General features: G+C 34.7%; 1 protein-coding gene across 1 annotated transcript; it reads right to left on the reverse strand.

Moving 5' to 3' along the window:
- Positions 1-358: 358 nt before the first annotated feature.
- LOC117343592 (monocarboxylate transporter 13-like) lies at positions 359-6,993 on the reverse strand. Its single transcript, XM_033906023.1, has 5 exons — positions 6,816-6,993; positions 6,332-6,475; positions 2,838-2,981; positions 1,136-1,948; positions 359-734 (listed from the first exon to the last, which is right to left on the reverse strand). Exons 1-5 carry the CDS (start codon positions 6,874-6,876, stop codon positions 391-393), a joined length of 1,506 nt encoding a protein of 501 aa, XP_033761914.1. The 5' UTR covers positions 6,877-6,993; the 3' UTR covers positions 359-390.
- Positions 6,994-11,974: the final 4,981 nt, after the last annotated feature.

Below are 11,974 nucleotides of genomic sequence, written 5' to 3' on the forward strand. Positions count from 1 at the left end.
TGGGGCCTGGTAATTAATTATCGGTTGTGCGACGTCTTAATTTCCTCTGATTGAAGAAGTATTTAGATCCAGGATTACTCTGCCGTAGGGGTTGTAATCCTAAGGAATATATCTTTATAGGTTCTCCTGTGGCAAATAAGAGTTATTTCCCTTTACACGCTATTTGGATTGGATTACATCTTTGAACATGCAAATTAATACCAAAGGTTTACTGTAAATACGTCGATATTACACGATAACTGGTAAGGATTATACCTTATATAAAAGAAAAGAAATAACACGTTAATTACTTCATCATACTTTGAAATATTTCATACATACATACATAAAATTTATAAATATTATGTATTAAACCAGTGTTATCTGTTGTACACTATGCAGGTTATACTGTTATACGTCACTTAATGTTGTCATGGGCGCTTTCTTCTCTATTTGACTGTCTGATATATCTATTTTTAAATCAGGTTTAAGTGAATTGGAAACATTTTCAGATAAAATGATGCCGTTGTGACAGTTTTCGGAAGTATCTTCTGGCAATCTGGTTTCACTTTTCCTACTTATCAGCATTTTGATTTGTTCTTCGTTCTGCTTCGGATTTTCTTTGGTCTCCGGATCGTAGTGCCATAGTTTCTCGATTAAAGGTTCCATAAGTAAAATAGCACCGGAAATATAATAGCATGCTCCCATCACCCTGAAGGAGAGATTCCAGGATCCAGTAGCATCCTCAAGCCAGCCTAAGATTGAGATAAACATCATCAATATACGAAATTACATATCCGTAGAGTTTATGAATATCAATGGTAGTCAACGAAATTATCTACGAAAAAAAAGAAAAAAAAAATAGAAAAAAGAAATAGAAATAGATAAATAATTCAAATAAAATAAAATATTTCTAAGATCGTAAAATATTACATTTCGTTAAAGCTTTTTAAAACGTAGTTCGTTGAAAATAAATGCTATGCAAAGGCTAGGGCTTCCCTGATATAAAGGGGATATAAATACATGTTAGTTTTGCTACCGTTGATCTACATAAAGGGATCAACCGTAATAATTATTTATTTGCGGAACTACATGTCTGGAGAAATATGCCGTATAATATTTTATAGGTTAAATGTTCTAAATAACCAGTACCTACCCATCACTGGTTGACCGATAACGAGACCAAGCGATAAAAACATTGTCAGTATTCCCATCGCTGATGTCAGTCTGTCCAGTTTAACACAGTCCAGCATCGCTACAGCCATCAGACTCCAGAATGCCCCCGGAAATATTCCAACAACACAACCGTAAGCAATCATTGCAGGGAAGTTTCGAAGAAACGGAATCACGATGGCGGCTGTCCCGCTTGCAACAGCAGAACATATCATTATCTTTTTCTTCTCAAATATCTTTAAATCAGCTAACCAACCGAAAAATGATCTAGCGAATATCTCTGTCGCTCCTATCATAGATAATGCTATAGTTATTTTGTGTTTCTCTAGTCCAATAGATTGCATATGCGCTGGAAAGACCGAAAAATTTGCAGAAAATGCAAATATGTTGATGGTCAAGGACATAACGTACATTGCTAGTCGAGGAATACGTAATAAACTTAGATCGACAATAGGAATTTTCTTTTTATTAATTCTCTTCTCTTTTGTTTTATCATTTCCAATCAAGTTTGCCTTCACTTCCGGTGTATGGTCTGATAAACGTTTGCCTTTGGTTAGCTGATAAGGCTGACGAAGAAGCGCCCCAGCAACACAGATATGAAGAAGAACAGCACTAACTATAAACATGGAGCCATGGAAACCAAATTCATCTATAACAAATCGATAGAAATAGGGAAACGTGAAGCTGCCTAATCCACTTCCGGATAAAACTATTCCATTGGCTAGGGCTCGTCTTTTAGTGAAGTAGAAGCTGACTAACGTTGTGCAAGGCGAATAAAGTAAACCGCCTCCGAATCCTGAAGAGAAAGGGAAAAAAAATAAAAAGATCAATCTGAGTAAAATCAGATGTTCATGGCTTGGTCTCTGGTACAAGCCATAAAGATTTTAATCAGGTTGATAAAAAACATCGTTCGGTTTTTCCTTTAATTCTTTATTATATATATATATTGATACAAGTTACATTTTGAAAATAATTGTCATTTTTGTACATGTGAGCATATCTTAATCCGAACATTCTTAATACTCGAGTGGTTATCTTCGATGTTGCTTTCTGCTCCCCTGGAATATGTCATAACAGAATTGAAGGAACACGACTAGTTATTTGGTATCAGGAAAAAAGCCTGACTAATCGATACGCCGATGTATTTCTTTCGACGTCTACAGAGGGGTGACTCCCAGGCTCAAAACTAGCCAATTGAACGTTACAACGTTCTCCATATTCATTTTGATACAGTATATATATCAATCCAGTTTTACCATGACATATTCCAGGGTGCAAATTAGCAAACGTGAACGTGACATCGGGAGAATCGAGGATGTAATTCGAATGTTTCTTGTTATAATGAATATACAGACTGTGTATATAACGTATACAGTGTGCTTCACATCATTATCAAACCTTCCTTGCAAGTTCACTGTATGTAGTTTACTAATTGGAGCCCTATACATAATTATACTTTTTTTTCTATGTAACCAATATTGGATTGCTTTCTCCATAGTAAAACATGTGACTCTTATTTTTTTGTTCTTCAAATTTTCGGATGTATCTTTGATGAGGTTTTACAAATCACGTGCAAAAGCATTGATTAGCTGCTATTCTGATACTCCATATTTTGGTTAAAACTCCAATAAGAATATATGTGTATTTGTGATATTGTTACTAGTTCTAACGACAAGTTAACTGACCAGATATAATACCGATGGTGAGAAACATCCACTCAACTCGTGGTACAAAGGCAGACACAAGGTACCCAATCGACATTACTACTCCTCCCAGCATCACTGTCATGCGGAACGAAAATTTCACGGCCAGGTGGTTCGCTATAGGTCCTGGTAAGTAAGATGGACACATGTTTATTACGAAGGGTATTATCTTTTGACATAAAACATGTATCTACTGGATATTCGATTTGTCTCTTAAGCAGCATCTAAACAGCAAATCCAGTCAAAACAGTGATGTTTTACAAGCCTATACATTCTTACAAGCCTATAAATTCCTACTATAGTTCATTTTAACAGAAGTAGCATGATGGATTTTAGTATGTATCATGGGACTTGTTGTTGACATGCAATTTGCTAAGCTGTTTGTAAATTTCAAGAAAACATGCGGAAAATGCATGTTTCAGGGGGACATAATTTCCTCATTTGTTTCGCTTATATTGCACAGAATAGCCTGTCGTTTTGCTCACGAGAGTCTAAAGCACAAAATAGGAGGAATATTTGAAGATTGGTTTGACCAGATTTGACTTTGTGATATGTATAAACACTGTTTTTATTTTGACCTTGAAACGCAAATGGTTGTTGTGAATGATACCACTCACATATAGTATAGGTGGGTATTTCAAACATCAAAAATGTTCATATAAGACACTATAAAGAACTCTAGAAACGACGAAAAGACTGCGTTTTAGAAAAGATCGTCGACCTTTGAGTTTGGAGTAAAGTATGCATATTTCCGATAAAGCCCCCAAACTCACCAGTTTAACTATTTGTCTAAAGAATGTCCTTCTTACTAAGATCAACTGTCTTAACAGTTTGATATTGAAGTATTTGTATTGATTGAAATGCCTACCTTTATGCCATATTTGTGTAATAATATTCACAACCGCCCTTTGCATTTCAATGTCAAAACAAAATAAAGTGTTTATACGTACCTAAGTAAAATCCGGTCAAACAAATGCTCCTACCCTGTGTTAAAGACACTTATGAGCATATCAGCTTGGCTATTTTTCAGGTTTGATTATTTGTGTGACTTAGAACTATTTCATGCTACATCTTACCACAAAGTATACATTCGTCGGACCTTTATGAAAATATTTACATATGTAGTGATTTTATGATAACATAACCAAACATGAGAGTGTCATCAGAGCATACACGTTAATATACACACGCGGGGCCTTCAGACAAAAGTGAAACATCCATTAGAACATATACATATTTGGGGTCTTCATGACAACTTAAGGATTAATTTACCTGTATTACCTGGCCAACATGTTAAATTTTACACCTGAGTGAGTTTCAGTTATAGTCTGTCTTACTTTTCATGAAAGAAAATATGAAAATGACAATTGAATATGACTTATATCATAAAGATTTAAATGAATTTTTGTAGGCTACTTATCATAATAAAGCTTAGATGTTTGCAGTAAATAAACAATACCCAATTTTATTTAATCGACATATATTATGAAACCTGGCTTCATATCTAGTGTTTCAAGTTTAAATTGTGCTTTTGATAGTATATGTATTCAGTACAATTGTCTTTAATCACTGTTACTTAAATCTGCGTTTAGGTATCTTTTCTTAACAAAATGACGGATTTGGGGGGAAAATGAAATCTATTCTGTGCATACCAGTATTTATAAAGCATAGACGTTCGCTCATACGATAAATTAGAACAAAAGTTGTGAATATTTAACGTCGACACTCAAATAAAATATTATTGTAGTGTTTTACTGTTTAAAATTATATCAAACCAACAGCGGATGTGTTTCTTAATGAAGTAAAGCAAGGTTGCCGTGAAGAAGTTTGATAAGATGATGTTAGTGAGATGATACCAAAAAATTATATATGATGTCAGTCCGGATACTACACGATGTCAATGTTTGGATTTTTAAAACGTACTTGCATGCCATTTACAAACGTGACTGTTATCTGCTCTCTGTACATAAGTATGGTAAGGTCAGTTAGAAGACTGCTCTGAAATATGGTCACCATATCAAACAACTCATACACCAGGTTGAAGTAGTACAAAGAAAGTTTTTAAAGGTTCTGCATTAAATCAACTTTGGTAGTCTATCTTGCTTGCAAATGTGTACACAATTCAACTTTCCTAGTCTGGAATATAGACGTAAATTCATATATTTTATACGTTTATTCAAATCTGTACATAGCCTGATCGACTGGTTCGCCCATTGTCAGTATAATGTGACCGGGTGGGGTGACCTGCTGGGTGTCTTCGGCTGTATGCTTCAGTGAGGTAGCACTATAAATCGGCAAAAGTTCCGGCCTATCACAAGGAGATTAACACGAACATACCGTAGCCTCCCAAAACACACATACGCACTCACCACACGCATGCATATCGCAAACACTGGAAGCCGTCCTTAAATAACATTGGCTGTTGATAGGACGTTAAACAAATAAAACCATACCAAACCAAAGCTTGATAGAACTTTGTAGCTATTTCACTTTTAAGTTCCAGATCGGTTTTTAAGGTTAAGTAGCTCGAATCTGTTTTATCCCTGTAAATGCCGGATTAATATAAGAAAATGAATTGTCCAAATTAATTCTTACTACATTGGGCATGTTTCTGACAGGTTTTTAACTTCTTACTTGAAATATTTCAGATGGACTTGGAGATTTGTTTTTAGAATTAGGTTTTTTGCTGTTCATAACATGATTGTCTAGATGATATTTATTTCGGATATCAATTCTATTTTACATGTGTATGCTCTTTATATACCGTATTTGTTCTTACTATGCATTTTATTTACTCTTATGCTATACATTATTATTTTCTAATCATGATGACATCCTCATTAATGTTTGAAGTTTTATGAAGCAGTCTATAGCCTAACCTGTAATCATCGCCTATTGTTCTACCTTTCACACCTAGTATCACTTGGCCAACAATATACCTTACCTGTATACCTCAAAATTCAGAATGTTGGCTAAGTGAGAAGACACCAACATAACCATATGTTGGACTGTCATCAAAACATACACGTATATACACACGCGGGGCCTTCATTAGAAAAACAAAAGTAACACTTCATGAGAACATATAAACGCGAAGGGCCTTCGAGACATAATGATGGTTTGCATAAACAAGGAATTTCTGCATACAAATGTATAATCTTATTCACAGTTGCAGTATTTTTTTTTTTTTTTTTTTTATACTTAATATTTGAAAAAAAGAAATGTGTACCCCTTGGATATCTCGACGCATGAGTTCATTACAATAAGAGACAGAACTAGCATAACATTAAATGTTGTAATAAAATTGGATACTGCTAAAATGCAACAACAAGCGGCAACATCCAAACACAAAGTATATTGGTAAGCCTAACTATTTGATTTGCACAAACTTTATTAAGATTATCAAGGTTGGACTGAATGCGTACCTTTGAAACCAAATTTTACCCGTGACGCAGGATATTTTGTCCTTAGCTTACCCATAGCAAAGTAGAGGAATGACTGTAAGCTGCCGATCCACGCCGTATTTCCAGCCCCGACATCATAAGCAATCAGGAGTTCTGTGTACAGTATCCCAAACGCCTTTGTCACTCCCGACAGTAACATATACAGACTGGAACTAGCTGAAGTAACCAGGAATCAGAATCAAAATGGCGGACACTCCGCTTGCAGCTGAAGGACCATTTAGTGTCCAATGGTATGTACATTGTATGTGGAAATGGATAATATTCGATGCTGACAATGAAATTGTGAGTTCCAATGATATTTATGTCTTTTAGCAAGCTTAAACTTTAAATGTTTACAAACCTTCAATGTATGTTCATTTGATTTTTAGATGAAGTGATATATTTTAAATGATCAAATTGTACTTAAGAACTGAGTTTGGAACTATCTTTGATGCAACCTATGTCAGATGTAATGTTCGCCTGGTTTTAATCAAACTCTCGATGTTATGAATCTTACCAAAGAGGATAACCCATGCATATCCAGAATCCACCGGGATAGCTTCCGCTGTTGTAGGCATCCTCTTAGATTTAAGTCCACTTCTAGCTGAATACCCAAACCTTTTACGTCACATCGTCCCGGACCTTTTTTTGTTGCTTATTTATGGACGCTGGCAGTACAATGAAGGCGATACCTTGACAACTCTGTAAATGAAAATGAGGACATATTTCCGTACAACAGATACCGTTAATTGAAATTTATAACTTCTGTTATATTAAAGGGGAAGATAAAGCGGATTTTACATGAAAATATTTTAAGATAGTAAGCATCTGGGAAGATAAAAAGAAAACATTACAATGTATGTTAAGTTTCTTGTCAAAGAACGAAATCGAAGATGCAGAATGATTACGGTTATTTTATGATACAGACACGCTTGTAAACGCTCTTTTCTGATTCGTTGGTGACAATGTTTCTCAAGCCATGAAGATATGGCGGCATAACGGGAACATCAATTTTGTAATCTACAAGGAAAAATGTATTTTTGACACCGATATCAAAATTAATATCTGATTGCGTCAATAAACAATCCATCAGGTCACATGATTCATCCCACCTTCATACATAGCTAAGGAAAGCCTACTTGCTGGTTCTAACTACTAATATATCTGCTGTTGCCCTTTAAGAAGAAAAATTGCGGAAGTGCTGCGGATATACTACTAGGTTCTATGGAATCATTTTCCGGTTTTTATAAACAGCGGAATTCTTGAGTATCCTTGTACAAACCGACTTACAAATAATGTATCGTCAATGAATACCAACAAAAGACGTCCTGTTAAATTGAAATCAATATAACATATTCCAATTTCTTATTGTTTTAAATTTATAAGTTTTTGCAGTAGATTACAAAGATTACTATGTGAAAAAAATATGGTCTCAACTTTGAATTGGGGGGGGGGGGGGGGGGGGGGGATACGTTTGACGTGCTGGCGGCAGGTTATATATGAACTAGATAAGAAAGCCCTGTTACGTTGAAATTCATCACAATATCCATGTATATTGTAAAATAGCCTAAATATGTAATGTGAAAAAAACTACTGGTTTAATTGTAATGGCTTTGTTATCACTCGTGATATATTTCCATTTGTTATAAGCAGCGTAACCATATTCTTTTTCCTTTTTGTTCTTTCCATTTCTTGGTGGTTATATGCTCCTTCACGCAACAACGGTAGTCATTGCAAATATATCTGTTGACAACATATCAAAAGGATACATTCATTTCTATCGTACTTTATAATGAAGAGTGGTTTTAATGTTCGTTTTTACCACGTGTTATCTGTTAACACAAATGTTTCATTGTTTGTGTTCTTTAAGAGACAAAATATGTTAACTATGCCAAAAAATTGCTTTGATTCTGCCGTTCTAACGGGTGTAGATATATTTCTGTTCATATCTCTGTCCTAATTCTATCGATTGTATGATATAATTGTGTCCTTCTTTTATAAGGTATGACTGTAAAACACGGGGGTAATCAGGTAAATATAGGGCTATTTTTTTAATCTCGGAAATGAAAAAGCGAAACACACGAGTCTAAATAAGACCATTTTGGTCTTGGAGAAATAGTGTTTTTAATATTTGGCATATTTTCTCATGAATTTTAAATTTTGTGTTTAACAAATCCAACAACTTATTAAAGATAAATGATAGCGATGACAAGTTGTAAAATAATCAATTCAATGTCAACCAACAACATGCTTGAAGAACATCGAAACCTACAATTATCCTACATTTAAGGTTATAAAAGTAATCCACCTATTGTTTTAACAACTAACATTCTACCGTGCATACAAAGTGTGTTTACGTTATAAAAGGTGTTAAAGCTTTAGTATATATAGAGTAGCAACTTCATTTCAAAAGTACGATGCTATCGTGATACCTAACGACTGTCATGACCTAGGTTAACAACATGGATTGTAAGCTGACAACAGAAAACTTCATATTTGAATGGCAACGGAACCACGTTGATGGGTTACACAACTGTAGAAACGCGAAGTCACATGGATGCAAAGAGTTTATCATATACTGTAGTCTGTGTCACTTTATACCAGTACAGTTCGCACTGGAACTCAGCCGTACCGAGCAGGTCTGCGTACTTTGTTTTCAAAACCTTTCCACTTTGACCTAAGATGGCGTGTCTGAAATTCACCATTCGTCCTTAAAAGCACGTTTTGTTTTAAAAAAAACAAAATATTTCAAGAGCTTACGTTTTAAGTTTGGAAACACATATGGGATTCAATTGTGTTCCGTTGTTCGGAATAAAATGTGATGTATCTTTAAACTCAAGTGACAGTAAATCAATAAAGATCCTGATACCAGCGATCAGCGTCGCTAGAACTCTTGATTAAGATTCTGATCACCAGCGATCAGTCACTAGAACGCTTGATTAAGATTCTGATCACCAGCGAAGAGTGTCGCTAGATATAGATTTCTAAACAAACAAGACTGCACACTTTACTCACATAGATGTATACCAGTGGTTTATATATATATTATATGTGTGTGTGTGTGTGTGTGTGTGTGTGTGTATTCATTCAGCTTATAGATAACATCCGGTTTGTGAATATGAGCATATAGATACGAAATATATATGCTTTAAGTTTAAATCCAGATTTCTCATGTGTATTAGCTAGTTGGTCATGTCATTTTCATTGACATACTCATATACATACACATGCATAACGCATGCAATAACTAGAGTTTTAATCCAGGCATGTCGTTAAACACTTACTGCGTTTAATCATCCATTGTAATGGACAAAAGACAAAGACAGATATGTAAAAAAAAATAGCTCCGTTCATAAAACAGCTATAAGCAATATTCATTTGTGTGATATAGTATACCTGATTGTTGGAACGGAGTAAATCCAGAAGTATATATATAGAAACAAGCATCAATCCACAGTTCTTCAGCGTGGGACTGTAACCCAGTGATAACATAAAAACCTTGACCTTTTATGTTTAAACAGTAACTATATCTTAAAATAATGTCTCCTTACGGTTTTCTTCACACATGACTATAGTAAAATAGATGACCTAATTATTTAGCTGAGAGTATGAATATGTGTCGTCCTCCGGTTATAAATGCTATAACATTGCGAGGGACAAAATATCGAAGTAAAATTGCACATAGACAATTGAAGTTTATAAAGAGAATAAAGCCGGGTTGTTTAAGTGTCCTCTGTTTTATCGCCGACACCATAAACCAAGATAATCTCGTGTTATCTCGTGTTATTCGGGTTCCAAAATGGGTCCCACAGTACACGTGGTGACAAAATATATGATGAACCATTCAACAGTTTTGTTTAATGTCAAATCAATTGTAGGGTCATTCCGATCTCTACCCGATTAGATTTCGATGGTTATCGAGTGAATTTAAAAGGTCATTTAATCTTCTGCTTTTCGTAAAACATAACATTTGTGCACAAGAATTACAAAAAGGGCAACCTAAATGAATAGTACGATGTGTATAAAAAGCATTCTTTACCTAACCGGCAGATAATCTTCTCTCATCGCCAAATTACGTCATCGAACCGTCTTATCATAATTAACATTTATTTTCCATTCCACGTTTCACATAAAACACAGGGATACTTACGAAATGCATTAACAGTTGTAAGAAGAAATATTAAATCCTTTCAGGCGACGACAAGCGACCGACGTATCCCATTGTTTCCTATCCTTCAGGTGTCAATAAGCGGGTCGTATGTGTATATAGACGTACGGTATGGCAACTGATGAATTAGATCTTTATTAAAATTCCTGGGGGGAAAAAAAGTTGTTTAAAATTCAGAAGAATAAATATGATCAAGCCTTTAATGTTAACTGATGTAAATCTATAAAAAGGTTACAGGTATATGAAGTAAACATATTTACAGAAATACTCTTGTTAAACTGTTATTAGCATACTCACCATTTGAACAACTGAGCCAAGGATCTCCATGTTTCACGAATCATAAACAAATATGACAGATATTAAACCCATATTACGGTTTTAAATTTCGAATTTGATTTCAAACAGCTGTTGCTCAGTATTATAATTCATCCTATTCTATCATTTCTTATTTTATAACAATATTCATAACTGCAATAAATTCAAAAAATAATCAAGCGATTTCAGGATGTCTCGTTAAATGTATGGCGGTATATATAATACATGCTAAATCAGTTCATAATACTGCTACCACAGGGCATCCTGTGGAAGGAGTTTTAACCTTGTGTGAATGGGAAATAATTGCATGTTTCGGTAAATCAAGAACCAGATGTGTACGTGGAAACATATTACGAATATTGGCATTGGGAATTAGCCATTTTATCTGTGACCATCCACGACATTCAGGGGTAGACGTGATATTCAATATGACACTGTCTCCTTTCAGACTGCATATTATTGTTTTATTTTCTGTAGTAATGATATTTCATGAAACATCTTTATCCATATGAACATTCATTATACCAATACTCATCAGATTTATACACAAAAGCAAAAGTATTGGGGCTCAGTAATGTTGTAAAGCAGTACGACTAATGCATTGAGGAATTGGTATACGTATTGTACGATTTGTGTAATAATAAACAGCTTAACGGAACTTCAATTGAAGCAATCATAAGAAAGCGAAATGATTAATCGCGATTTCACTAAAATCATATTACTGATGGAATAGCATGTGCTGAAGGAAATACAGCACAAGATATCGAAAGAAGCTGATTGATGAAAGACCATGCGAACGTTATGTGGTCGCCATCATGATCTAATTCATTTTTTTAAACTCCTTTGCGATATGTTTGAGGTATGTTGTTGTGCTTCGTTATGTATGTGCCAACACTCAATTTTCATTTTAGGGATCATCAAATAAATACAACTTGGAAGCAGAAAACCTTTAAAAAACTTTAAAATGTAAACGTTTGGTAACACACTTGCGTTTTCACCTAGGCGGCCGGAGCTCGTTTCCCCGATCGGACGTAAAAGGGTGTTGGCTCAACTGTCCGACGACGTGGATCAACACCCCAGAAAACAAGAGTGATTAATATAAGTTGGTACAGCATGTTTTTAAATCAATAAAGTTTTAATTTGCTGTGTTCGAGTGAACATTAATAACTAATTTATTATTTTAGGTATTCCTT

Source organism: Pecten maximus, chromosome 15 (genome assembly GCF_902652985.1).
Source record: "Pecten maximus chromosome 15, xPecMax1.1, whole genome shotgun sequence".
Classification (NCBI taxonomy): Eukaryota; Metazoa; Mollusca; class Bivalvia; order Pectinida; family Pectinidae; genus Pecten; species Pecten maximus.